The 24,440-nt window shown below is 41.5% G+C and overlaps 1 protein-coding gene across 19 annotated transcripts in view; it reads right to left on the bottom strand.

Moving 5' to 3' along the window:
• Positions 1 to 24,440, bottom strand: part of MAPK8IP3 (mitogen-activated protein kinase 8 interacting protein 3) — a 76,258-nt gene that overhangs the window by 16,585 nt on the left and 35,233 nt on the right. For 6 of the 19 annotated variants that reach the window (XM_042437275.1, XM_042437287.1, XM_042437278.1 and 3 more), the window contains 13 exons: positions 21,755 to 21,772; positions 17,215 to 17,272; positions 14,545 to 14,697; positions 13,004 to 13,085; positions 11,102 to 11,253; positions 10,303 to 10,359; positions 7,620 to 7,790; positions 6,067 to 6,193; positions 4,779 to 4,874; positions 4,200 to 4,361; positions 2,112 to 2,277; positions 1,506 to 1,691; positions 112 to 298 (listed from right to left, as the gene is read on the bottom strand). In XM_042437275.1, the coding sequence (XP_042293209.1) occupies positions 112 to 298; positions 1,506 to 1,691; positions 2,112 to 2,277; positions 4,200 to 4,361; positions 4,779 to 4,874; positions 6,067 to 6,193; positions 7,620 to 7,790; positions 10,303 to 10,359; positions 11,102 to 11,253; positions 13,004 to 13,085; positions 14,545 to 14,697; positions 17,215 to 17,272; positions 21,755 to 21,772 (1,615 nt within the window). The remainder of the gene's footprint in view (positions 1 to 111; positions 299 to 1,505; positions 1,692 to 2,111; positions 2,278 to 4,199; positions 4,362 to 4,778; positions 4,875 to 6,066; positions 6,194 to 7,619; positions 7,791 to 10,302; positions 10,360 to 11,101; positions 11,254 to 13,003; positions 13,086 to 14,544; positions 14,698 to 17,214; positions 17,273 to 21,754; positions 21,773 to 24,440) is intronic. The other 13 variants (XM_042437277.1, XM_042437288.1, XM_042437282.1 and 10 more) reach the window with 7 other exon arrangements.

The following is a 24,440-nucleotide window of genomic DNA, read 5'->3' as shown; positions in this document are numbered from 1 at the left end:
GTTCAAAGACTGTTGCAAACCTGCCACCTGTTCCTTTTGTTCACTCCACAAAATTAATGGGCCTCCGCAGATCAGGTAACAAAGAGCAGGCTCTAAGCAACATTTTCCTACCTGATCTGCCTCGTAGGCACCTGAGCTGGGGTTGGATCTGTAAAGACATGTTCTGTAAGTGGGCCCGTCCGAACATGCGTTGGCTCCATTTCAGTTACACCATTCTCTGGCACCTCAGTAGCTTCAGTTGCCTCTTCAGTGGACTGGGATTGGTTGACCTTTCCATTGCTTACTGCAGACACCTCACCTAAATACACAAAAATGTAAAACGAAGCTGAAGGAAGAGGCAATGGATAAAAAATGAAGCAATTCATTTACTGCATGACCAGCCACTGTGTTTGACATGTTTGTTGTTGTTAACTGTCATCAACTCAACTTTGACTTATGGTGACCTCCAAGTCACCCTGTCATCATCTCAGGGATATACTTCCTTTATGGACTCTATTCACCTGTAATTCAGACTTCTTCTTCTCCTACAGCCCTATACCTTACGAAACATTATGGTCTTTTCTAGTGAGTCTTATCTTCTCATGATACGTCCAATTTACTGCAGATTTGCAATAAATACCCATTTATTTGTATTTTTAGCAGTCCACTATATCTGTAGAACTCTTCTTTAACCACAATTCAAATGAGTTTATTTTTTTCCCCTATTATCTTTCTTCACTATCCAGCTTTCACACCCTTACACAGAAATTGGAAATATAATGACATCAACAATCCTAACTTTAATATTGGCTGTGCTTTTGCTTTTCTGACTTTACCTCTACATATGCTAGCTATTTGCTTAAATGCCTCCTTGGTGATTTCCCCCTTTTTCCAATTCTTATACATGTCCCATTTAAAACTTAGCTCAGTTGGAGATGACCAAAGCAACTCCCTTGTTATCCATATTCTGTAGTCTTAAGTAGACACTGAAACAGAATTCTGAGATACCCCCTCAAAACTCCCCCACTAAACAGCCTTGCAAAAAATGTTGGTCTTGCCTGTTTGCCAAGCTCCAGGGCCTGGGAATATAGTGGCTTAGTAGCTACTAGCCCCTCTTTCAACCAAGTCATTTCCTCTTAGCAGAAGTCCTGCCTCCCTGAAACCATGAGCTCAGGTAGAGGACCTGGGGCTACACACTATAGAACAAGAGATCATTAACAAGCACACAAGCAACTCACACAATTCATAGGATTTACTGACATGTTTTAAAATTTTGGTTTCTAACTTTAATAACATATCTAGTTGCCTATTTTCCTCCTCACCTGCTGTTTTTTGTCTTTCTAATCATTATTTTTTCTTTTTAAAAAAATCCCCAATGATGGTAGGAAATACAATTATTTTATTCGTGATTTTTTTGAAGAAATAAGCATTGTCTGATTTGTCCTGTATGAGACCATTTCATTAAAAACTGTAAGTTAGATGGAAATCCTTGTTACAATATGACATGCAAGTGATTGGAAACATACCCTGTCCTTTATCCAGTACTGGGGTGTCTCCACGAGAGGAACAATTGCTGCTGGGGACGTTGCATCGGGTTGCACAGCCTACTAGTGTGATGCCTGCCAAAACGCCATCTGTTCCTAGTGACTCATCAGGATTCACATCTCTCTCCAAAAAAATTTCTCCAGGAGGATAATCAGTATCACAGGCTGCTGCAAGGAAACGAAATAGGAAAATCCTGGGTTATTGTGTAACAATTTGCAGCAGCCTCCTGGGAATGCCAGACTAAAGTATGGCATGTCCCAGAATGCTTCACCATCAAGCTAAATTATACATGTCTACATATGGATGACTGATATATTTCAAGGCAAGAGAAATGGTTACCATGGTGGGTGGATGTAAAGTTTCTGCTAATGTATTTTTGTGTAGATGTTACCTTAGGGTTGGCATAAATTGGAAATGACTTGAAAACACACAGCACATACAGACACAAACAAATAAATCATACGAAAGAAAGAGGAAGTGAGGGAGGGAATGCATGGACCATCTTGCCTAACCTCTTGTCATGCAGGAATACATAACTAAAAGATTCCTGAAATACGTCCATCTGAGCCATTCTTGTCTTCACTTACCTGGAATGCTAGAAATACAAAGCACGTGAGCATTGCAGACAGTGAAATGATCCACCACTGTGCCAGGCTGGTTGGCATCAATGATCACAACTTTGCTTGTAGTCAAAGTGCTTGTGAGGATCCACACTCTGCTGGATGTGGCATCTGTTTCGTACAGCTCTTTGGCCTGCAGGACAGCAAAAGGTAAATATGTCTAAACTTTACAATTATATTGCCAGAGAACACTAAACATCACATCCTTAACAATGTCAAAACAATGATGTATTATATGTTAACAGCAGTAACTAAATGTTGGCAAACTCCACACAAACCATTAACAGAGCAATGGGGGGGGGGGGAGACATGTTCATGTTTAAAAGATCTGGTTACAAGGCAATATGGATGTCATTAGGGTTCTGCTGAGATTTGGTGCTGAGCAGAAACCCTATATTTTGTAACCATTAGAATATATCCTGATCAGATGAAGATATGACTGAATGTTATCTTTGAAATGAATGAAATGGTTTGTTTGCATTCAAAATTAATTGCTTGTTATGTCAATTTGTAGTGGTTATTCAGTTGTCTGACTTTAATGGTGGATAGTTCATCTGTTTACTGTACATGTCTAAATGTGCTACGCTTACTCTCCGCCTTTACCTCAATCATGACTGATGTTTAGTTCTGCTTACAGAGACCAAATGCAACTGAGGAAGTAGACTTAAATTTACAAAAGCTCATGCTGTCAACTTCTTTCTTTCAGTTAGTCTCAAAGATGTTACAAGATCTCTCTACATACAGTATTGGTATGTATTTTTCATTGTGTGTAGCTTAACTACTTATGTATTTGTTTTATTTTTTTTTACATGCTTTATAAACAAAAATGAGGAACAAACTGGAGAAGGAATAAGGGAGAAAGAATGAAAGAAAAAGAGATGGGTCTTGGGACTATATTGTAATGTAATCCTTCATGGAGCTGAGACCTTCAAAGCCAAGATGAAGTGTCTCAAACAATATTACATCTATTAGTGGGTCAAGAATAAGTATAGGAAAGGCTATAATTGTCTCTCTCCATGTTATTCTTCAGGACAAAAAGACTGATGCTTTTACCATTATTTATTTCTTGTACGTCTTTCAAAGCCAATCTGGGAAGGATTTTTCTCCTTCATTCAAGAGCAAGATAAAATGCTTTAAATGAATAGGTATTTGCAATTAAATGAACTTTTAAAAATTAAAAGTCCCAACTTCCAACCCTGGAAGCCCCAACTATCAGTTGGAGGAAAATTGTAGTCTAGTTAGGGTTGTCTGGGGAAATAAGGGACAGAGCTCCTGTACCTTTAATACTGTAGATGTGCATAACAGGGAATTTCAGCAGGTGGCAAGTAATATCTTCAGAAGTTCCCTTTTCTAGACAACCACTGGCTGGATTCACACTGCAGAATTAATGCAGTCTGATATTGCTTCAACTGCCATGGCGCAATGCAATGGAATTTGGGGATTTGAAGTTTTGCAACCTATTTAGTCTTCTCTGTCAGAGAATGTTGGTGCTCCACAAAATTACAAACCCCAAGATGGATAAAGCCATAACTGTTAAAGAGGTGTCAAACTGCATTACTTCCAGAGTGTGGGGGCAACCACTGTAAGATATAACATGTTCATTATTTCAAATGCTAATAACAAGTACCGTAATAGGAACCAATTATTTTTTAGAAAGATAACATTCCAGCAAACTCTGGCACAAATAAGTGTGTTATATCTTTAAGTGCAAACCATCAATATTGCTTTACTACATCTAGTTCATTAAAAACAGCTCAGGTAACCACATCTAGCATTATCCATTGTGGTGTAATGATTTGAGCATTGGACCACAACTCTGGAGATCACGGTTCAAATCACTGCTTGGCCATGGAAATCCACTGCCTGACCTTGGACACATTCTCTCAGCCTCACAGGAAGGCAAATGCAAACCTCATCTGAACAAATCTTGCCAAGAAAACACCATGGCCTTAGGGTCACCACATGTCAGAAACAACTTGAAGGCATATAACAACAACAAACCACATCTAAATTATAAACAGGAAGAAGAGAAAAATGATGAATCTCTGCTCCAACCTTTTTCTTTTCTGGAGATGTGTGGCTGCTCTTGGTACTCTCTTCTTCTACTTCTCGGTCACAAGTTAGAGGGTCACATCCTGGTTCTGGTTTCTGTCCATTCCCAGTATCCTGTTCTACAGGCTTCCAACCTGTTAGGTTGACACCAGCTGCACACCACAACTAAACGGAGAAAAACAACGTCTGACTAAAGAACAGTAGGGGCTTTTTTCATGGAAAGAAGGTAGAGTGTCTTCTTTGCCCAATATTAAGCATTCACAGTATGTCAGGATTCAGCAAAATGTCAAACAAATCATTTCAGAAGAGTTTGGAAAAATTACCCTCACCTGTATTGCTTCATGTATTGCTTCAACTAGTAGAACATAAAGGAGAACCCTTTCCTTCTTCCAGCACCTTGATAATTTGCAAAAAGGGTTTGAAATTAAGCTAAGGAGCCTTAGAGCCTAAAGCTGCCAGCAATAAAGGCTTCCTAGATTATTGATGGAATGCCCAAACAGTGATATTGTTTCCATTACTAGGCAAGGCAGAAATCTTCTTACTAAAATAAAAAGAAAGCTTTTGCACATTTTAAACATTTACCTTCATGGTTGGATCTTTTTCTACCAGAGGGCGGCAGTACACAGGCACTGGGACATTCTTCATCCTGTTGTCCTCTTGACCACCATTGGGGCTTAGCTATTGGGGCAGAAAAACCGAACAGTTAACTCATATTGTTTGCATGTGATGCCAAACTTATTTTCACGTAGGAAAAATCCTGTTGGATTGGATCAAAGGTTTATCTTGTCCAACACTTTCTTCCTCACAGTGGCCAACCAGGAAGCCACACCTCTCTAGGAAAATCTAGGTCCTCCAGCGCAACTCTATGGTCAACTTCTGCTAGACATTGACCACAGAATTACACTGGAGGACCTACAAATGCCTAGATAAGTGTTTGCTCTAAGGAATCTTTAGGTCCTCCATCTTCACATCTGGCAGGGGATTGATCATAGAGTTACAATGGAGAATCTAGAGATAACATACTACTCAAATCCATGAATAATCAAATCCGTAAAAGCCAAAACTGCAAATGTGGACAACTGACTGTATACATGTAACGTGTGTGTGTGTGTGTGTGTGTGTGTGTGTGTAAGGTTTTAAAATATGAAACAGAATTTATATTAAAGAAAATACAGTGCGCCTGCACCATACGCAGACGCACTATACGTGGCTTCCTGCTTATGCAGAAGCCACGCGACGATAAAAACAATAGTGTGCATGCCCCATTTTTTCCTATGAGGCATGAGAATACACAGATTTTCCCTTATGCCGGGGGGAGGGGGGCCCCAGAATGGATCCTCTGTGTAAGGAGAGGGCCCACTGTATAACTGATGTCATTACACCTGCCTCTTATTTATGAGACCATCTGATTGCCACTGTAAGTGGGAACTGAATACAAATGAACAAGTATGTTGACAGAAGTGGGGCAAAGTCTTTTAAACCCTCCTATGCACTCAGCACAGAAATTTAAGGACTCCTGGAGCAGGACTTCTCCATCTTCTTCCTTTGTCAGTCAACAGAGAAAGGAACCTAGGAGAGGGAACCTTCTTGATAGTAGCACTTCAGCTGTTTAATAATATCTCCACGGAGAGGCTCAGCTAGTGCCTACTTTATAATTTTCCAGAGTCAGGTGGAGAACTTCTGCATACACCCAAGCCTTTCAAATATTTTGCGCTGAATAACAAACACATTTACAAGAAAGCATTTGCAGCTCCAATAGCTGCTAAGACATGTTTAAGTAATATTTCTGTCTCCTTCCCAGGTTTCTAGCATGGACTAGTTTTCTTGGTGTGGCCACCTGATCCTGCTACTCTCACCAAAGAGATGCTACCTGTTTGTATTTGGCTGGCAGGCTCCAACCACATGCCTGCAAGCGGCCATCATCATTCCGCACATGCTCTCGGACTTGGCGGTATTGCTCACGCTTCTGTTCACGACGTGCAGATGATGTGCATTCACTGAGGAGAGAACCAACAGTGTTCATTTTCAATCTGTGTTTAGAAATAAGAGGCAGAGAGTTGAGAAAGTGTTGCTGTTGAAGTGAGGGTGAAGTGTGGGGAGTCCAGCAAAAATATATTTGGGAAGCAACTAAGAAAGAAAGCTAGGGCATTCAAGTGAGGAAACAGAAAGAGAGGCATACACAAGGCCAAAATCTTAACCTCTATGGAGATAAAAGCTTAGGTTTCTGTCACTACTAAAGTTAGTGTTTAGTGGTGCAATGAGTCCTCTAAATAGAACATACTGGCTGGGCAATTCCGTGAGCTATAGCCAAAAAGGAACTTTTCCAAGCACTGGTTTACATGGATTTAAAATAACAGGTCATCAAAAACCTAGACCAGAGGTTAGGAACTTGTGAGCCTTCAGATGTTTTTGGACCCAAATTTCAATGAACCCCGGTCAGATGGTCCATGGCCAGGAATTATAGAAGATGATGTCCAATAGCATTTAGAAGTCCACGGAAGGCTATCCTTATTCTACAGTAAAATTTCTACCCTTAAGTGAAACTTGATTCCCCTTGGGTAATATGCAGAATGAATAAATTGCTTGTTATAGGGTACCATTTCACCATATTGAATCTCACCTAAGCATCTGAAATAGATATGTTTCATTTAAGCCAACTTAAAACATGATAAAATTAATGTTTCTCGCTTCGTTGACAAAGGTAGTTTATGGTTTCTGGCACAAGTGTTTGAATATATATTAATAAAAATATGTGTTTTCCATTTTACTTTAACTGAAAAGTTTTACTGTGGCATTCCTGCAAAAACAAACAAACAAACAAACATCTTTCCCACCATTCCTCAAGGCACAAGGCAGGGTACAACATGTTAAAACACAAAACACAATTTAAAAAAAAAAAAAGAAAATATGTAAAACCAACAATAATTAAAATACAACAGATATGTCAGATTTAACTAGCTAGCTCCAACAGGCCTGCGTGGAAGAAGACAAGCCCTCCCTTCATCCACCATCTTGAGGGAGAGAAAGGCAGGCTAGCTCCAACAGGCCTCCGAGGGAGAGCACATTTCCTGGACTTTTCCCCTTCCCTATTGCCATTCCCTCTCTTTTTGTGTCTTGTCTTTTTTAGATTGTAAGCCTGAGGGCAGGGAAATGTCTAATTTACAAATTGTAAGCTGCTCTGATAGCCATGGCTGAAGAGCGGAATATAAATAAATAAATAAATAAATAAATAAATAAATAAATAAATATTATTATTATTATTATTATTAATGGCAGTGTGTAATTAAAAAAAATAAGTAAAAAAAAATAAGACAGTCAAGTATGTGGAATTTCAGCTGATTTTTGTACAGCTCTGCATAGTTTAGGTTTCAGACAAGCAGCTGAACCAAGGAGTCTTGGTAGGCAAAGCAAACAAGAACTCACTCATCTGGGAAGAACTCAAGGGTGCGACTCCCAGCTGAGATCTGGCACATGGTGTGGCTGCGGCGTTGGCTGAACCCAGCTGTTGTGGGAGATTTGTAGTGGATGTTCACTGAAGGATAACTTCTCTTTGTTGGTGGGGGGCTGGAGGAGGAGCTGAACAAGCGACTGAAACTGGAGAGAAATAAAGAAACCAAGGAGCACTCAATTCTGAATTTCTTATTATTACCACCTGATAAAGAAATGTGGGAGTTACAAGGCTGAAATTACCAGCTAGCCATTTGACAACTTTAGCAGATTTTGCCTGGGACCCACTTTCCATATTTTTTTACATCAAAAAAACATTTTTCCCACTACAGCAAGGCTACCGTATATACTCAACTATAAGTCGAAAAATTTATGCCAAAAAGGATCCCAAAATCCTGGGTCGACGTATACACGGGTCTATACGGTAATGTGGCTCAGTGGTGGCAGTGGGGGGGGGGGTTGAGTGGCATGCCCTTTAGTCCAGGGAGACTGCCCTTAAAGGCCACGGAGGGAGTATCAAGCTCCCCTGCTTCTCTCCTTCAAAAGAGAGGTCGCCCCCTGTCCCTTTTCCTCTCCCTTCCCTTTGGACTCGGCAGCATGAGCAGCCAGGATTAGGGAATAGTTTCTTTTCTTTTGCAAGCATGAGGAAAGCTGCCTTTCCCTGAGAGGGGCTGGCTTGAATGCTCACCTAGCAATGGCTCCTTCAGGAAAGTGTTAAGGCTTTTAAAGGAGCCTTAACACTTACTCACTGGAGCCACTCAGGAAAAGAAAAAGGAGCTGGAAAGAAGGTCTCTCTCTTTGGGGAAATCTCCCAGCCGCTGCTTGAGCAGCTAGCATAGAGCTCTCCTCATCTTTTTAAAGAGGAAGAAACTAATCCCTAATCCTGGCTCCTCATCCTGCAGAGTCCAAGGGGAGAGGAAAAGGGACAAGGAGCAAGCGAGGGAAGGAAGAAGTAGGGATGGCTCCATGGGAGGGAGGCAGGGAGGAAAGGGCAGTCTCCCTGGACAAAAGGGAGAGAGGGCTGTGAATTTCTCACTTTTCAAAGGGGGAAAAAACCTAAGACTGGCCATAGCTATGGCTGGGAGAAGCCAGCTTGCCTGATTTCACCAGCATCAGGAAAAAGAAAAAGGAGAGAGCTCTATTTAGCTCAGTGGTTCCCAAACTCTGGCCTTCCAGGGGTTTCAGACTTCAGCTCCCAGAATCTCAAGCCATTAGCTAAGAGGGCTGAGGCTTCTGGGAGTTGAAGTCCAAAAACCTGGAGGAGCAAAGTTTGGGAACCACTGGTAGCTGCTCTCGACTTAAAGGGGCAGAAGCTTAAGACTTGCTGGAGAGCCTAAACTGAAAGGGAGGGGAGAAAGGAGCCTCTCTTTAACTCTTTCCTCTCCAAAATATACAAAAGAACAAACAAATCTGAATCTCCCTCCTTGGAGGTCTTTAAACAGAGGCTGGATGGCCATCTGTCAGGGATGCTTTGATTTGGATTTCCTGCATGGCAGAATGGGGTTGGACTGGATGGCCCTTACTGTCTCTTCCAGTTCCAATTCTATGATTCTATGAACCCTTTGAGTTAGAGAGCCCCAAGGGAGAAGCATGGGAGAGGGAGCACTGGGGATGGCAGCAGAGATGGCTCTTTGGAGCTTGCCCTCACAGAGCACCAAAAGGCAAGCAGAGCAGCAGGGATGGCTCAGGGGCAGCAGCCACTCAAAGGAGCACCAAGAGGCAAGTGGAGCAGAGGGACTGTGACTGCACCCTCGACTTATCCACGGGTCATATTAAAATCCATAATGTTGGCCCCCAAACCCCACCTTGACTTATACATAAGGTCGACTTATACACAAGTATATATGGTATATACTTTGCTCTACAAGAGAACTGTTGCTCGTGGAGGCTTTTGGGAATGGCAGTTCTTCCTTATCTGACCAAATTTCTTTTTTGGAGGAAGTCATTTGAATAGACCAGGGGTCTGCAAAAACAGGGAGGGTGGTATGTTTCCTGAAAATCATGTACTGTTGAGCCCCTGAGTTAATAATAAGATGCTCCTGACCTTCCCATTTATCCTAGCTAAACTGTACCATTCACAAGGTCTTTTGTCACTTGGTTCACTGTCAGGTCAGTTGTTGTTTTCCCATGTCCCCATTTTGGAAAGGAGGAGTTCTCCTTTCCAAAATGGAAAGTTCTCAGCAGTGTTGTGGTGGGGATCCCTTCTTATCCAGCTAGCTGCAGGTTTACTAGGCCATATTAGTGGTTAGCTGAGAAGAAAACATTTCATATATCCTATAGAAACCCAAAACATCAAACATAGCATGCTCCAGAGGATTCAGGGGGAAATGGCTTGTAAATACTTAGGGTAGACCTTGGGCTTTGTTGGAGTGCTGAATCCCATCAGGGTACTGTGTAGATCTCCAGTCCTGCTTTTTGAAGTTATACATTCCCTGTTATACACATTCTTCCTCTTTCGTCTGATAGAATGTAAAACTAGCCAAATCTAAATGTTAAAAAAAATTGTGATAACATACCATCACAGTGATGCTATGCCATTTCATATCCAATGAGTACAGACAGGATTATCTCACTTCTGCTACTAAAAATCAACTGGCAGCATGATTGTGCCTTTGACTGAGCTTCATGGCACCCATCTTACTGCCAAGACATTACTTACAATTGCCAAATAGTTGATTTCTTTTTCTCTTGTACAGATGGATGTTCCCGGGAGGCTCTGTAGACAAATGTAACAGAGAATTCTTGAACGGTATAGTAAAACAGGGGGATGTTCCCTCAGCTGAATGGGCAATGACAATGGCAACAAGTTCATATGGACAGTTTGATAACCAATTCATTGTTCAGTATCTGGGGCTTATAATACTTCTGTTCAACAAATTGAACAGACCAGCTTAGAAAGTAGCATACTCTCACTTGCTGAAGATTTTAGGCACAAGTTGGATGGTGATTCCTGTACTACAAGGAGCTGGACTAGATGACCTCTGGAATAACTTCCATTTTTATAGAGCGCCTTCTAATTATGTGATCCTGCGCTAGCTTTGAAAGGATGTGATTGTACAGAAAAAATGACCACAATCCCAGTATATCCAATAAGTTCTGCTTTACGGCCTTGGTTTGACTACTGTGGAATCTAGAGTACTGCAATAGATGGACTACTTGCAGTCTGAACCCATGCCTGGGAAATTGCATTTTAAGAGTAATTTGGTAAATGGTAAATGCCTCTATCCTTTAAAAGGCAATTAGAAAAGTATTGTGAAGTTGAAGGCGTTCATGGCCGGCATCCATAGTTTTTTGTGGGTTTTTCGGGTTATGTGGTCTTCCAATAGAGATTATGGACACCTTTCAGAGGTGTTTTAATTGTCTATTCCTGCATGGCAGGAGGTTCTATTAGATGGCCCTTGCAGTCCCTTCCAACACTGAGATTCAATGAACAAACAAAAAAAAAGTCCAAACTTCACCTGATCATCTCTGTCCACCTGACAGCCTCCTGTAGCTCCATCAACCTTTCCTTGTATTGGTTGCGTTCCATGAGGACTCGGGCCATCTCCACACGAGTGAACCGCCTTCGCTGTGCTATGGGGATGTTGTCCTGCAGGGGGGAGGAGGATGGCTTCAACCAATGGGAAATGGAAGGGGACTGATGTTAGTAAAGGTTAGCTTCTCTCAGGCCTTCTGTAATCCTGCCTCCACCACAATTATTTCCAACTAGTCAAAGAAAATCTAGCCCCAATTTCATACTGCAAAGCAAATTGGAACAGAAGTAATGAGCAGAAATTTGTTCTCTACAGGCCTTCACAATAAGTGAGTTAGCATCCAGGTTTATGTTAAATCCATGCACAGACAGCTGTAATACCACAGAAGTGAGTCTGATTTAGAAACATTAATATAAAGCAAACGTGGAGTATTATTTAAAAAAAAGACAGAAGTAACAATCTCTTAACATTGGCCAAAAGCAGTCCCTTCACCTACAATGTGAATATCGTTTCTTCCTCCCTGCCTTCTTTCATGATTTACATAGATCAGCCATTTTAAAAAACTATTTTCATCTGATTTATTTGCTTGCACAATCAGCCTTTACATTACCAAAAAGAAGTTTATAAACATTTTTAAATATTTCAAAATGGCCACAGAAATGGGGATGTCAATAACTTCAAAGCAATAGCGAAAGCAAATGCTTGTAACTTACAAACTGTGGAGGTGTCTTTTTCCTCCAGAAAAAAAAATATTATATACCATTAGGTAGACAAAAAAGTATTTAAAACATCACTACAATATTTAAATTGTTACATCCATCTCTACTAAGTTAAGCAAGAAAAGGTAAATCTGAATCCCAATTAATAGCCTGATATCAACAGTATCTTTTCAGCACTGTATACACAACACACATAGCTCACAGTATTAAAAACAGCCTTGTTTTCTCTGCAAAGCAGTCCAAAACCTCAAGTGATTGGTGACAGCTGCAAAGGTGGTGGAACTTGCAGCTAATACCCAGCATAGCAATCTTACCTAGTTATATTAATAGTCTGAATGGTTCCCTGTGGGAGATCCCATTTACCAGTGAGCAGTGTGGAAAGAAGGACAGCTTCAAATTACAGCCTCCCAGTAAACCTGGAAAAATGACTTGCTATGTCAGGGATTTAGAGAAGAGGCGTGGCATTAAAAACATTTTCATGAGGGCAATTGTGCCTAGCAAAGGTAGTTTTAGGGATTTTCAGAGTCTGATTTTATATCTCACCCATCTTATGACCTGAGTGTAATTTCAAGAAATGAGTTGGTTAAAATCTTTAGTTATCTTTAGTTCTTGCATGGCAGGGGGGTTGGACTGGATGGCCCTTGTGGTCTCTTCCAATTCTATGATTCTATGTTTCTATTCTATGATCTTTAATATATGAACCCTGAGACCTACAGCTGTACATTCATCAATGGGGAGTGGGCATTTTTCTTGGTGTTGGTGTGTTGAAACATTAAGCCACATATTCTTATTTTTAAATTTGTATTTGTATTTTTTAAAAACTTTTGGCTGTTTATGCTAAAACCAGCATAAGCATCAAAATCATCTAGAATTAAGTCTTGGGATGGGAGGGCAGGGGGAGGTTAAACATTTTCTCCAGCTTAAAGATCCTGACAAAATGTCTTTTGCCAGGAAAGAACCTGCTGCACTGAAAAGTAATGACCTGCAGTAGCATTGCCATTTTCACATGATTGCACCCAAAGAGCAGTTCCTTTGACACAGTGAAAGTAAAACAGAACAACCCACCACTGGCTAACCACACACATGGAAGATCAATAAAGTAAATGAGGAAAAGATTCCCTCCCCCCAAAACCCCTCCTTTCCCAGGCATATTAATAATGTAATATACCAATTCTGTACAGAGATAGCTGCTTACATCCTCGACCTCTTCTTTGGGATCTCGTCTGGCAACAATCACTTCTGATTTCACCCTAGAAAAAAAGGACAAAGCATGTCAAGCAAAGCAGGAGCTTCCTTGGTTGAACATTTCAGCAGAGTAGATCAGTTTGGAAAAGTTACTTTTTCACTACAGTTCTTAGAAATTGTATACATTGTTACGTAAGCGCCGCGCAGCATCCACACAGCACAGCGTGGTGCTTATGTAACCAGTGTGCCAGTGGCGCACTCGTTACGCCACCGCCTCAGCTCTAGAAGAACCCGCTTTTTGCGGGTACTTTTTTCCGTCGGCGGGAAGCTGTGTGATTTAGCGGCTGCGGCTTCCCTCCGGCAGAAAAACAGGCACCAGGAGGCCACCATTTTTTGGCAGTCTGTACTGCGCCTATGATAAGAAGGGCACAAAAGTTCAGACAAAGGTGCAAAACAGACCACACCAATAGAGCGGTGTCCCAGTGCCCCTTTCAGTGCCAGATCAGGGCAGCAGCAACCGCACATCACAGCCCTAATCCAGCAGTTTGTCACTCAAAAAGAACCAGCAAAATGCTGCTCCTTTTTGGAGCGGCAAAAAGCTGCCCTTGCCGCTATGGGGTCAGCTTTTCATCAAGTCTTTGGCACAGCATGTCTAAATGCAGCACCAAAGAAACAGTTACAGCACTTAGCAATAAGTAAGTAAATGCTTCCAAAATGTAACACATAGAACAGATTGCTAGTACTGACCACTAATATATACACATATTCCACTTTAACTGCAACGGCAACATCCCATGGAACCCTGAGATTTGCAGTTTAGGTATTAAGAATTATTAGCCAGAGAGCTTTTGGGCGAGTAAACTACAAACCCAGAATTCCACAGCATGTTACCATGGCAGTGGAATAGAGCACAGTGTGATGTGATAAGAAAGTATCTCTTTTTACAACTACAGTGCTACCTCGGGTTACGAAATTAATTCGTTCCGCCGCTCCGTTCGTAACCCGATACATTTCGCAACCCGAAAAGGCTTTCCGTTAGCGCTGGAAAGCCGCTAGCCGCGCTTTGCGTTTGAATTTCGCGCCGAAATAAATTTCGTAACCCGAAAAAAACATCGTATCCCGGAACAGTTTTTTCCAATCTAACTTTTTCGTATCCCGGAAATTTCGTAACGCGATCAATTCGTATCCCGGGGTACCACTGTATGAAGAAACAGATCTGTTGCATCTTTCCTGTGGTATGGTATATCTCTTTTTGTCACTAAGCATTAAGCAGAACATGTCAATTATATAGGACATGTCTTTATATAGGACAGGTTCATTAGCTCCCAAGAACAGTGCTAAGAAACATATTACTCAATCAGTTCCAACCAGTTCAATAAATTCTCAAGTTAGTTAAATTTAGTAAGCCAGTGTGAATGTTCTGAAGTCTGAGCCTTGATCATTTTTTTTTTTCTATTTTGGTGCTGCCAAATTTGCCAAGGGACTTTTGGTTGAGAAGCTGTTCTGGCAAAAGTAATGGTTCACCTTTTCAGCTCCTCTTCAAGCTCCTTGATTCGGCCTTCCATCTTGGCTTTTGCTTGCTTTGCTGCTTCAAGCTCCCCTTTCAACACCTCCTGCTCTCCAGTGAGCTGGTCTACCTTTGCAATTAAATCATTCTTCACAATGTTCAAAGCATTTCTTCAAGACAACGAAAAGAAAACAGAAAAGTCTTTAGCTTTGGGGACAACACATGGCACTCAAGCATGCTATGCAAGAGTTCTAAGGAAATGTTCATCAGAAATATGGAGGGATCAAGCTGTCTATTAACCAAATCCTTAATATTGCAAAACAGCATCAAGAGACTATGCCTGGTGAAACAAATACATGACCAAAAAAATATAATTTAAAAAACCAGGAACTAAATGTAGGCCTTCCCGACTGTAGAAGCCCAGATGTTTTTGATGACTGCTCTCTTCATCCAAAGATACCATGCCTAATGGTGAAGGATTATGATAGTCACAATCCAAAATCCGGCAACCCAACACAATGTTAAGAAAGACTGTAGCAGAAGGTGGGTTTCAGCAGTTTTTTCAGAATACAGATGCAGCTTGAAAGGAGGGGCCAACTTCTGCCCACAGCATGTAAATTTATCTTATTTTCACCCCAGTAAACAGAATTTGGCATAATCTTTCCTTGCCTCTAAAAGCTGCAAAAGTTCTTCAGGCAGACACAACAGTAGGATAAAAGAAATGTCTATATTTAATGGAAGAGGACTTCTTGCAAGGGATGGGTTGCACCTCGCACCAGCTGGCAGAAACATTTTTGCCAGTAGTCTCAATAATTTTATGGAGAGCTTTAAACTGAGTTATGTGGGGAGGAAGACAGTATTTCGGAAGGCTGGAGTTCATCAAGGGCTGGAGATAATAGGCAAATTATTACAGGGGGAACACGGCAAATAGTGCAAGGACCCATCAATGAGAGGGGAAAAATTTTACACAGGCAGTTAGGGGAGAGGACATTAGATGCCTGTACATTAATGCACAGAGCATGAGAAATGCTGAACTTGAACTCCTAGCATAACAAAGGAAATATGATATAATAGGCATCACTGAAACCTGGTGGAAAGAGTCTCATGATTGGAATGTAGTAATAGAGGGGTATAACCTTTTAAAGAGAAATAGGCAAATAGGAAAGGAAGAGAAATAGCATTATATGTCAGGGATGTTTACACCAGTGAAGACATCCAGGACCTCAATCCTGGAAGCCAGGTGGAAAGCATCTGGATAAAAATTAAAGGGGAAGGAAACAACAGAGATGTTACCGTGGGCATCTACTATAGACTTCCACATCAGACTGAGGAACTGGATGATGCCTTTCTATAACAGATGACCACTCACTCAGAAAGGAGAGATGCATACTTCATTCTAGGGCTTGGAATTACTTCGTTATAAGCAACATTGTAATCTGCAGGTAGCTACATTTTAGATAATGTGGGTATAACAAAGTTGCATTTTGAAAGCTATATGGCAAGTAAAGGAAAGTAACAGTTTCTAATTATTTACAAAAGTTAAAAGGCATTTTAAAAGGTATTTTGATGGGAAGTTTTAACATTTTACATCTCTTATCAACCTTAAATTTCCCCTCTTAAAAAGTAACAGAAAGTAATGAAAAAGTAATGAGCTGCACACCAAGGAACATAATGGCTGAGATTCTGGATCAGGAGAAACCTTCTGTATGTGCCCAAACCCCACAAACATTTTCTGTGCTGCAGCTCAACCTATCCACATCCATCTCACATCCATCTCCTCACCAATAGAGAGCAAAGGGAGATCACACAATAACTTCATCCTTAGGAACACCCAGAGGTTTGCCAGCAATTCCAGAGGATGCCTTTTACTGTAAATGCAGCTATATGAAAATAACTGGACACTCTTCTGGGTGCTGCAGCAGTGAAAATATGGCTTTGTGTGGGAGGGATTTCAGTCATTGCACAGTTAGTACAGAATTCTAGTCCCTACAATGACAAAAAAGTGTGTTAAATTGGTATAAGATGGGTTTATGCCACCACAGCTCACTAAAAGGATGCCAGACAGCAAGTTACCTTGCCCAGTAACCTTGTCAAATTACCTTGACTGTTACTAAATCAGCTGCTTTCACCTGCAATTATGGGGTCTAAATTACAACTCCCATCATCCCTGTAGAAAAACACAATCAGAGCCTAAGAGCTCACCTGACCCTTAGAGCCCTGGTAGCGCAGTGGTTAAATGCCTGTACTGCAGCCACTCACTCAAAACCACAAGGTTGCGAGTTCAAGACCAGCAAAAAGGGCCCAAGCTTGACTCAGACTTGCATCCTTCTGAGGTTGCTAAAATGAGTACCCAGACTGTTGGGGGCAAATTGGCTTACAGTTGTAAACCACTTAGACACTGTTTAGGTGGTATGAAGCGGTATATAAATGAAGCTTGTTTGTTAGTTTAGAGCAAGCTTTTATCTCTTGGCAATGAGAGCAAGCTGGTGGAGATAAGGTGATCTTTAAAGCTACTTGAATATTACCTTCTCCAGGTTTTGCAGAAACAGGAGCTGTTTGTGCACCCAATTGTCTAGGGAAACGTTTAATGGTTTTCCAAAAAGCAACATGCAGATCTTACCAGAGGCCAAAACATGCAATATTTATAGGCAGACAGGAAAAAGAAAATCTTTCCATAATAGTCTTACTTAGTTTCCAGCAGCTGTGTGTTCTCCATCAACAGATTCCCCACTTCTTTGCCCATCCCTGAGAGGTGGAAAAGCACAATAAGATAAGAAGGCACACAGTTTTTGAACTGCAGTCCCTTAGAAAGAGGCTGAGGTTCCTACTAGACCATTCTTATTTAGAAAAACCTTATTTAGCAAGGCTATGTTTTGCTGCACAGTGCAAAGAGTATGCCCACCCTGTTGAAGCTGAAGAGCAGAAGCAGTATTTCTAAGAGAGCAAGTGTGTCCATTCACTCAAGTACTGGAACTTCCTTCCTGTTCTCTTTGCTACCAACTCTCCTCTGCCACACTCTTTCCCCTTCCTTCCCAGATTGCTACTGAGGAGCAGACAGATTGCCCTTACCCATCAATTGGAAAAAAATAATTTTGGGATGACAAATCACAGAATCCTCCAGTCCCCATGGATACTGGCTCAGCAGGTTGGGGGATTCTGGGAAATGTGGTTCCAAAAAGTAACTTATCCATGTTAATAGCTTATCTTGTTATTGGTCTGAATGGTCACTTGCAAAGGAGCTTTGAACCTAAGCCAAAGGCTGCATGTGCACCTATGGCAACAGACTGAACACCCTTCCTCTGAGCGGAGCAATCCGATCACTGAACAATAGTTGTATTGCATTTCTGTTTGTTTGGAAAATACTGCTAATGTGTGCCGGATGCTCTTTTTCTCTGCTTTTCTTCACTGACACTGTGTAGCCCATCCTTTGCTCTACATATATTTTTCTTTTTTCTCTTTGTGAAATCAAAGCTATTTCAAAGAAAGATGTAGCTTAAAAACATGATGTGTCTTGAAGTGATCCATACACATCATGGTCACCATTCTAATCACAGGGGATAACTCCCTGCATCTCTGTTTAATATATTGGGACTTACGTCCAAAGAAACTCACATGAATGCACTCGAAAATACCTTTGAAACCTTTCTTGGCCTGTTTGGTGCTTTTGTGCATTAAATTTGTTAATGTGAAACGGACAGTAGGAAAGAGCCAGTTGGGTTTAAGTGGAACAAAATGTGAGACTTTGATCTGACTTTGAATTCCTATTCAATCACAAAGATAAGACTTGCAAAGTCAGGAAGCATCCTCCTTCCGTATGTTGAGAATTCAATAGTCTAGTGTTGTAGCTGAAAACTGAATGGAACTCATATTCTGAATTATAGACTGAAAAGGGTTTTTTTCAACTCCTGAAATGAGGCAAACATCCTCTTTCCAGTCTACAGCTCTCAGCATCCCCCAGCAAACAGGGCCAGGGCATGTTGGTTGGGAGTTTCTTAGGCCCCATACAGACAGGCCAAAATAAAGCTGCTCCGGGTCACTTTGAAGGTATACTGTTTAAATGATGCATGTGTCCTAAGAGGCCAGAAGTTGCACCAAAGCTGCACTCCAGTCTTTACGACAGCATACCTCCAAAGTGACCCGAAGCAGCTTTATTTTGGCCTGTCTGTATGGGGCCATAGAGATGTCATCCAAAGAAGTAATACAGTGCACCCTTCACATTTGCTGGGGTTAGGGGCACAGGACCTCGCAAAAGTGGGGAAAATGCAACCAAAACTCCACTATTTTTTTTTACATGACAGAACACATCTCTAAGAATCTCTAAGTCTGCCAACGCAATTCTACAGTCAATATCAGCTAGACATTGACTACAGAATCATGCTGAAGACAATGCCTACAGAAGTGTTTTCTCTAGGAAGCTCTAAGTCCTCCAGTGTGATTCTATGGTCAATTTCCAGCCGAGTTACCATGGAGAACCTAGAGATTCCTAGAGACAACATATCAATTAAATCCGTGAATAATCAAACCTGCAAAAGTCAAAGCCGCAAAAGTGGCGGGGGGGATGGTACACTTATTATCCATTCTTTCTTTCTACATCACTTCCCATTTCACACTGTGTAGGGAAACATTATTTTGATTTTTGTTTAGCTTGCATTTGGAGGACAACAGCAAAAGTACACTCAGAACAAACTGAAAGTTAAAGGAGACGCATGGCAGCAGAGAAGACATGAGAACACATCACTAGACACCAAGGCATCACACAGACCTTCTTCCCACAATGAGATGAGATGGGGTGATGATAACAAAGGCAAGTCCCCCAATGAGAATGGCAAAGAAGCAGCAGTTGTGGTTTTTTACAAAGCAAAAACAAAATATATCCTACAACAATTAATCAGACAAATAGAGGTGAATCCCTTCTGATGTTTCAGACTACATGTGATCAGCATGCTGTCCTTAACAGATCTTTGCAAAATTATATAATTTCAGACTTAAATTTGTAATGCCAGTTTAAGAACTTCAGTCTGATAGTTAACTACAGGCCGCTTCCCATGTTATGTTTGTTTCTAATTATGCCATAGTTACACTTCTTGACTTAGTGAAAAAGACACTAGGGCAGCGACAGTCAATCCCAGCTGCCCCATGTCGGTTGCACTCTCCTGTTATTCTTCTTAATGTATACTTGAACATTTAAAAACATCTTCTATGGTCTAGATACTGGGCATGGGTTGGAGAAAATGAAGAAATATAAGCAATAGCTTTGATTTGCCAGGAAATTTGAAGGGCCTTTGTAGCACATTTTGGGGTCCTGGGCAAGCATATCCTCGGGAATTTCTATTCCCTCATACAAGGCACCAAGACTTGTAAACAAAACACAATTAAATAATACAATGTCTGAATTAGGAATTACTGTTTTGAAAATACTCTAAACCAAATTTAGCCTAGGATACATGTAAGGATCAGCAAATTACAACCACCTGGGGAGTATCCTTCAGTTTGGCACAGTGTTTGTGTGTGTTGTGTGTCTTTAAGACTTCTGTTGATTTATGGTACGCACATGAATTTCATAGCATTTTCTTAGGTAAGGACTATGTAGAGATGTTTTTGCCAGTTCCTTCCTTTGAAATTTAGCTTACAGCACCTGTATTTAGACTATAGCACCATGCATCATTTAAACAGCATATCTCCAAAGTGAGCCAAAGCAGCTTTATTTTGGCCTGTCTGTTCGGCCCTATATCTACAACTGCACCCTTACCTGAGAGTAAACCCTACTAAAGACAATGCAACCAACTTCTGAGTGATGATACATAGACTGTAGTATAAGCAGTATGGCGTCTGGCCTTGAAGAGGCAGACTGTCAAGTGTTGGGAGCATGCTGCTCTATCTGCTGACTCTCATCTTTGCTTGTATGCTTGAGGAAGGCACACAAACACACAGGAAGAGCAAAAAGCAGCAAGGTTATGAAACTGTGTCAGCAGTAGGAGTTTTGCAGGGATGTTGGTCTTTGTAAGTGCCCAAAGTACTAATTCCTGATACTGGCCTCTTAAGAAAGTATTGAAAATACCAATCTAATTTAGAAACAAAAGCTTGTTTGTCTTGATGTTTCCTCGAAACAACTGAGATTAGGGCTGTATCCACAATGGAGAAATAATCCAGTTTGACACCACTTTAACACTCTCTGACAAAGAATGTGAAATGTTTCACAAAACTACATTTCCCAGAACTGAATAGCATTGCACAAATGGCAGTTTAAGTGGTATCAAGCTGGATTATTTCTGCAGGGCAGTTGCAGCCTAGGAAACCTTTGCCAAGCCATGTGAAGAACCCACAGTATTATCAGTAGAGCCAAGTCCATCTTCTGCTTACTCTGGCTTTACAAAAATTTGTTAAATAAATATATTTAATATATATTTATATACTTAAAACCAATCAAAGCTAATCTAAATGCCTTGCTACTGCTTGAGAATGGGAGGAAGGAAGAAACTATGATTAAATGCTCCTTGTCTGGAGAAAAAGTAGCAAGGGAGGGTGGGTGAGTGTGTATGTGCCTTTAAGTCACCTGTTGAGTTACAGAAACCCCATGGATTTTACAGGGTTTTGTTAGGCAAGGAATACTCAGAGGTGGTTTTGTTAGTCCCTTCGCCTGAAATATAGCCTACAGCACCAAGTATTACCTAAGGTTGAACCCGCTTAGCTTCCAAGATCAGACATGATCTGGTGCCTAGGAAATTTAGGCATTGCAGTATGGGAGGGTAGCCTAGTCTTTTTCTTGATGTGCCACCTGGAATACAAAGTAATTTCTTTCAAAGGAGGTTTGAAACATTAACATTGGAACTTTTGCACTGCATTTCTGGGTGCCATAGCACCTGAAGAAAATCACAAGAGATCAGTTGGGTTGAATCTTCCCAACAAAGGTGCTAGGTTTTTAAAAAATATTTTACAGTTTTATAGTTCTGAGGAAAAAAATATCCAACAGTATTGCAAGCTGCTTGAAACATCAAAGTGGATAAGCACCTATATCCCCAAAGTGATGGGGATTGTTTCCCAGACAATGGCAACTGAAAAACAATCTACTTCTTTTCAGGAAAGCAACCTCATCGCCATCACCATCATAGGAACAAAACAAAACAAGTCCCAAGAACAAGTGGGAAATAAAAAGGATGAAAAGATGCTCGGTGAACAGAAAAGGGGGAGGGAACACACCTATATGTTTAAAAATGGCCTTTGCCTTACCAAAGAAATCATCCCGCACTATGAAAGTCATTCCATATGAGAAAAAAGGAAGAGAAGGGCAGAGATACAGAAAGAGAAGGAGACAAAGAAGGAAAAAGGGAAAGAACAGAGAGAGAAAGCAGCCATTAAATACAAATCTATAAACGGCAAAATGGTGATGCTCGCTTAGCATGTGCCACAATCAGTTTATGTTGCAGCAATCCATTTTAACAGAACAGCGAAGAACATGTTAAGATTTTGAAACAATCCAGTAGCAAGGTCTGGTTCCATCAGCTTTCTTTACCCTGGTGGAACAACTGTCTTTTAGGCCTAATGCTCTTTATAGCAGGTAACAAAAAATGACAGCATGAATTTAAAATAAAAGCAGGGGGAGACATAAAGAAAATAAAAGACAAACTGAGGCTGAGGATATTGTTGAAATCCCTGTTCTGATTTTCAAAAGGGCTACTGACTGAAAACTTTCCACCATCCAGATGTATTTATCAGCACAGGCAACAAAATGACTACGGCAAGCTTTTAAGTGGATTTTCCAAAACCCAGTACCCTCTAGATATGCAAAACTACAGCAGGGCCATTAGTAACATGCTGGGGGTCATGGAACTTGTAGGCCAAAACATATGTAGTATGCCAGGCTGAATAATGCTGTTTTAAGCCATTTCTGGGCTACCTCCTCTCAATATGCTCCTTCACTATTTTAAAAGAGGGGACAATTAAAATAAGACGACAAGAAGAATTTGCTAGATCAGAATACAGCAGGAGGGACAAATTGATGAATGATTTAATGTTTTGGAAGTCATCTCTCAGAAGCCTTCACCGCTGTGTAAAGGATTGGCAGACTTGTAGCCCAAACATCAAAGTTGCCCAACTCCTATTCTGTACTGCCTGGCAGAAGCTTTCCAAGCCTTCCTTGGCTGGGACCAACATGTAACATCCTTCTTGTCATAAAATAAGTGTCTCAGAGATGGACACCAGCTGGAAAAATTTAGTACTTAAAAGGATGAAAGAAGAAATTCTGTTTAATTTTATGAGACTCCAAAATTTTAAATACTATGCTTGTTAGCATTACTATAGGTATCACCCACTTCCTACAGAAGTGCTACTCAATCTTTATTTCATCATCAAAAGTAGAAAACAGAGCAGGGGTAGACAACTTTAGAAGCTTGAAGGCAATTTTTCCTTCACTTTGACCCATCATGGGCCACACAATCTCCACTGGCCTAAACCAGAATTCTCTAGAATTATGTTTCCAGTTTTGGGAGTGAAAAAGACCTTCCTTGCATTTTTTAAAGTTAAATACAAAGTACACTGGGGCCAAGAGCCTTGATTTAAAGGTGAATTGCACTATCTGAAGCAGCAGCTAAAAAAGAAAATACGACCCTAGGCTACATCAATAGGAGTGTACTCCCATATCAAGGGAAATATTAGTAGCACTTTATTCTGCTTTGGTCAGACCCCAGCTGAAATACTGTGTCCAGTTCTGGTCACCACAATTCAAGAAGGATGTTGGCAAGAATGTGTCCAGAGGACAACCAAAATGGTAAAGGATACAGAAACCCTGCCCTATGAGGAGAAGCTTAGGGAGCTGGGTTTGTTTACCTTGGAGAAGAGAAAGTTAAGAGGTGATATGATAGCCCTGTTTAAATATTTGAAGGGATGTCAGATTGAGGAGGGAGCAAGCTTGTTTTCTGCTGCTCTAGAGACAGAGCAATGGATTCAAACTAGAGGAAAAGAGATTCCACCTAAACATTAGGAAGAGCTTCCTGACAGTAAGAACTGTTCAGCTGTGGAATATGCTGCCTCAGTGTGAGTGAGTGTCTTTCTTTGGAGGTTTTTAAACAGAGGCGCGTTACAGACCTCCCCTTTGGGGCGGCCTTTAGGCGCTCCTTTCCCCAGTGTATCGGGGCCTCAGCTGCCAGAACGGCAGCCTCCGAGGCCCTGATCTGCCGCTTTTCAGGCCGTGGGGAAGCAGCAAAAGGCCGCTTCCCCGTGGCCTGGAAAGGGGTGTCCTTGGGGCTTCAAGCCCCAAGGACACCCGGCGATGGCGGGGAGGAGGAGAAAGGGGCTGCTTGGCCTCTTTTTCCTCTGCGTCGCTGGCGCAGCCATCTAAAGGCTGTACCCAGCGACGCAAAGCTGGAAGGAGCTCCGAAACGGAGCTCCTTCTGGGGTCGCGGAAAGGGCGCACTAGGCGCCCTTGCACGGCCCCACTACGTCACAACCACGCCGCCTCATTTGGAGGTGGCACGGTCATGACGTAGTCATGGCGGCGGCCGTGTGGAACAGCCGCCACCATTTTGTATGTGCTGAGCACGTACTAGGGTTGGGGGTGTGCAGAAGCGCCGCCGCTTCCTAACCCTAGTATGTGCTCAGCACGTACTTAGAGGCTTGTCTGTAACAGGCCAGAGTCCGGATGGCCACTGGTCAGGAGTGCTTTGACTGCGTATTCCTGCATGGCAGAACTGGGTGGCCTGAATGGCCCTTGTGGTCTCTTCCAACTCTATGATTCTATAGTAAAAGGGTGTCCCTTATATAAAATGGCAAATGCAAGGTTTGCTTTTTGGAATGTATATATTTTCCAATTCTATGATTCTAAGGATAATTCTCTATAAGCAAAAGGCCTGGTATGTGAAAGAGAGCAGACGTTTACCTAGTGTATGTACAGCCAGCCAATTACAGCCGTCAGAGTGAC

Source organism: Sceloporus undulatus, chromosome 8 (genome assembly GCF_019175285.1).
Source record: "Sceloporus undulatus isolate JIND9_A2432 ecotype Alabama chromosome 8, SceUnd_v1.1, whole genome shotgun sequence".
Taxonomy (NCBI): domain Eukaryota; kingdom Metazoa; phylum Chordata; class Lepidosauria; order Squamata; family Phrynosomatidae; genus Sceloporus; species Sceloporus undulatus.
The sequence above is the reverse complement of the archived record's forward strand: the minus strand, read 5'-3'. Positions and strand labels throughout refer to the sequence as shown.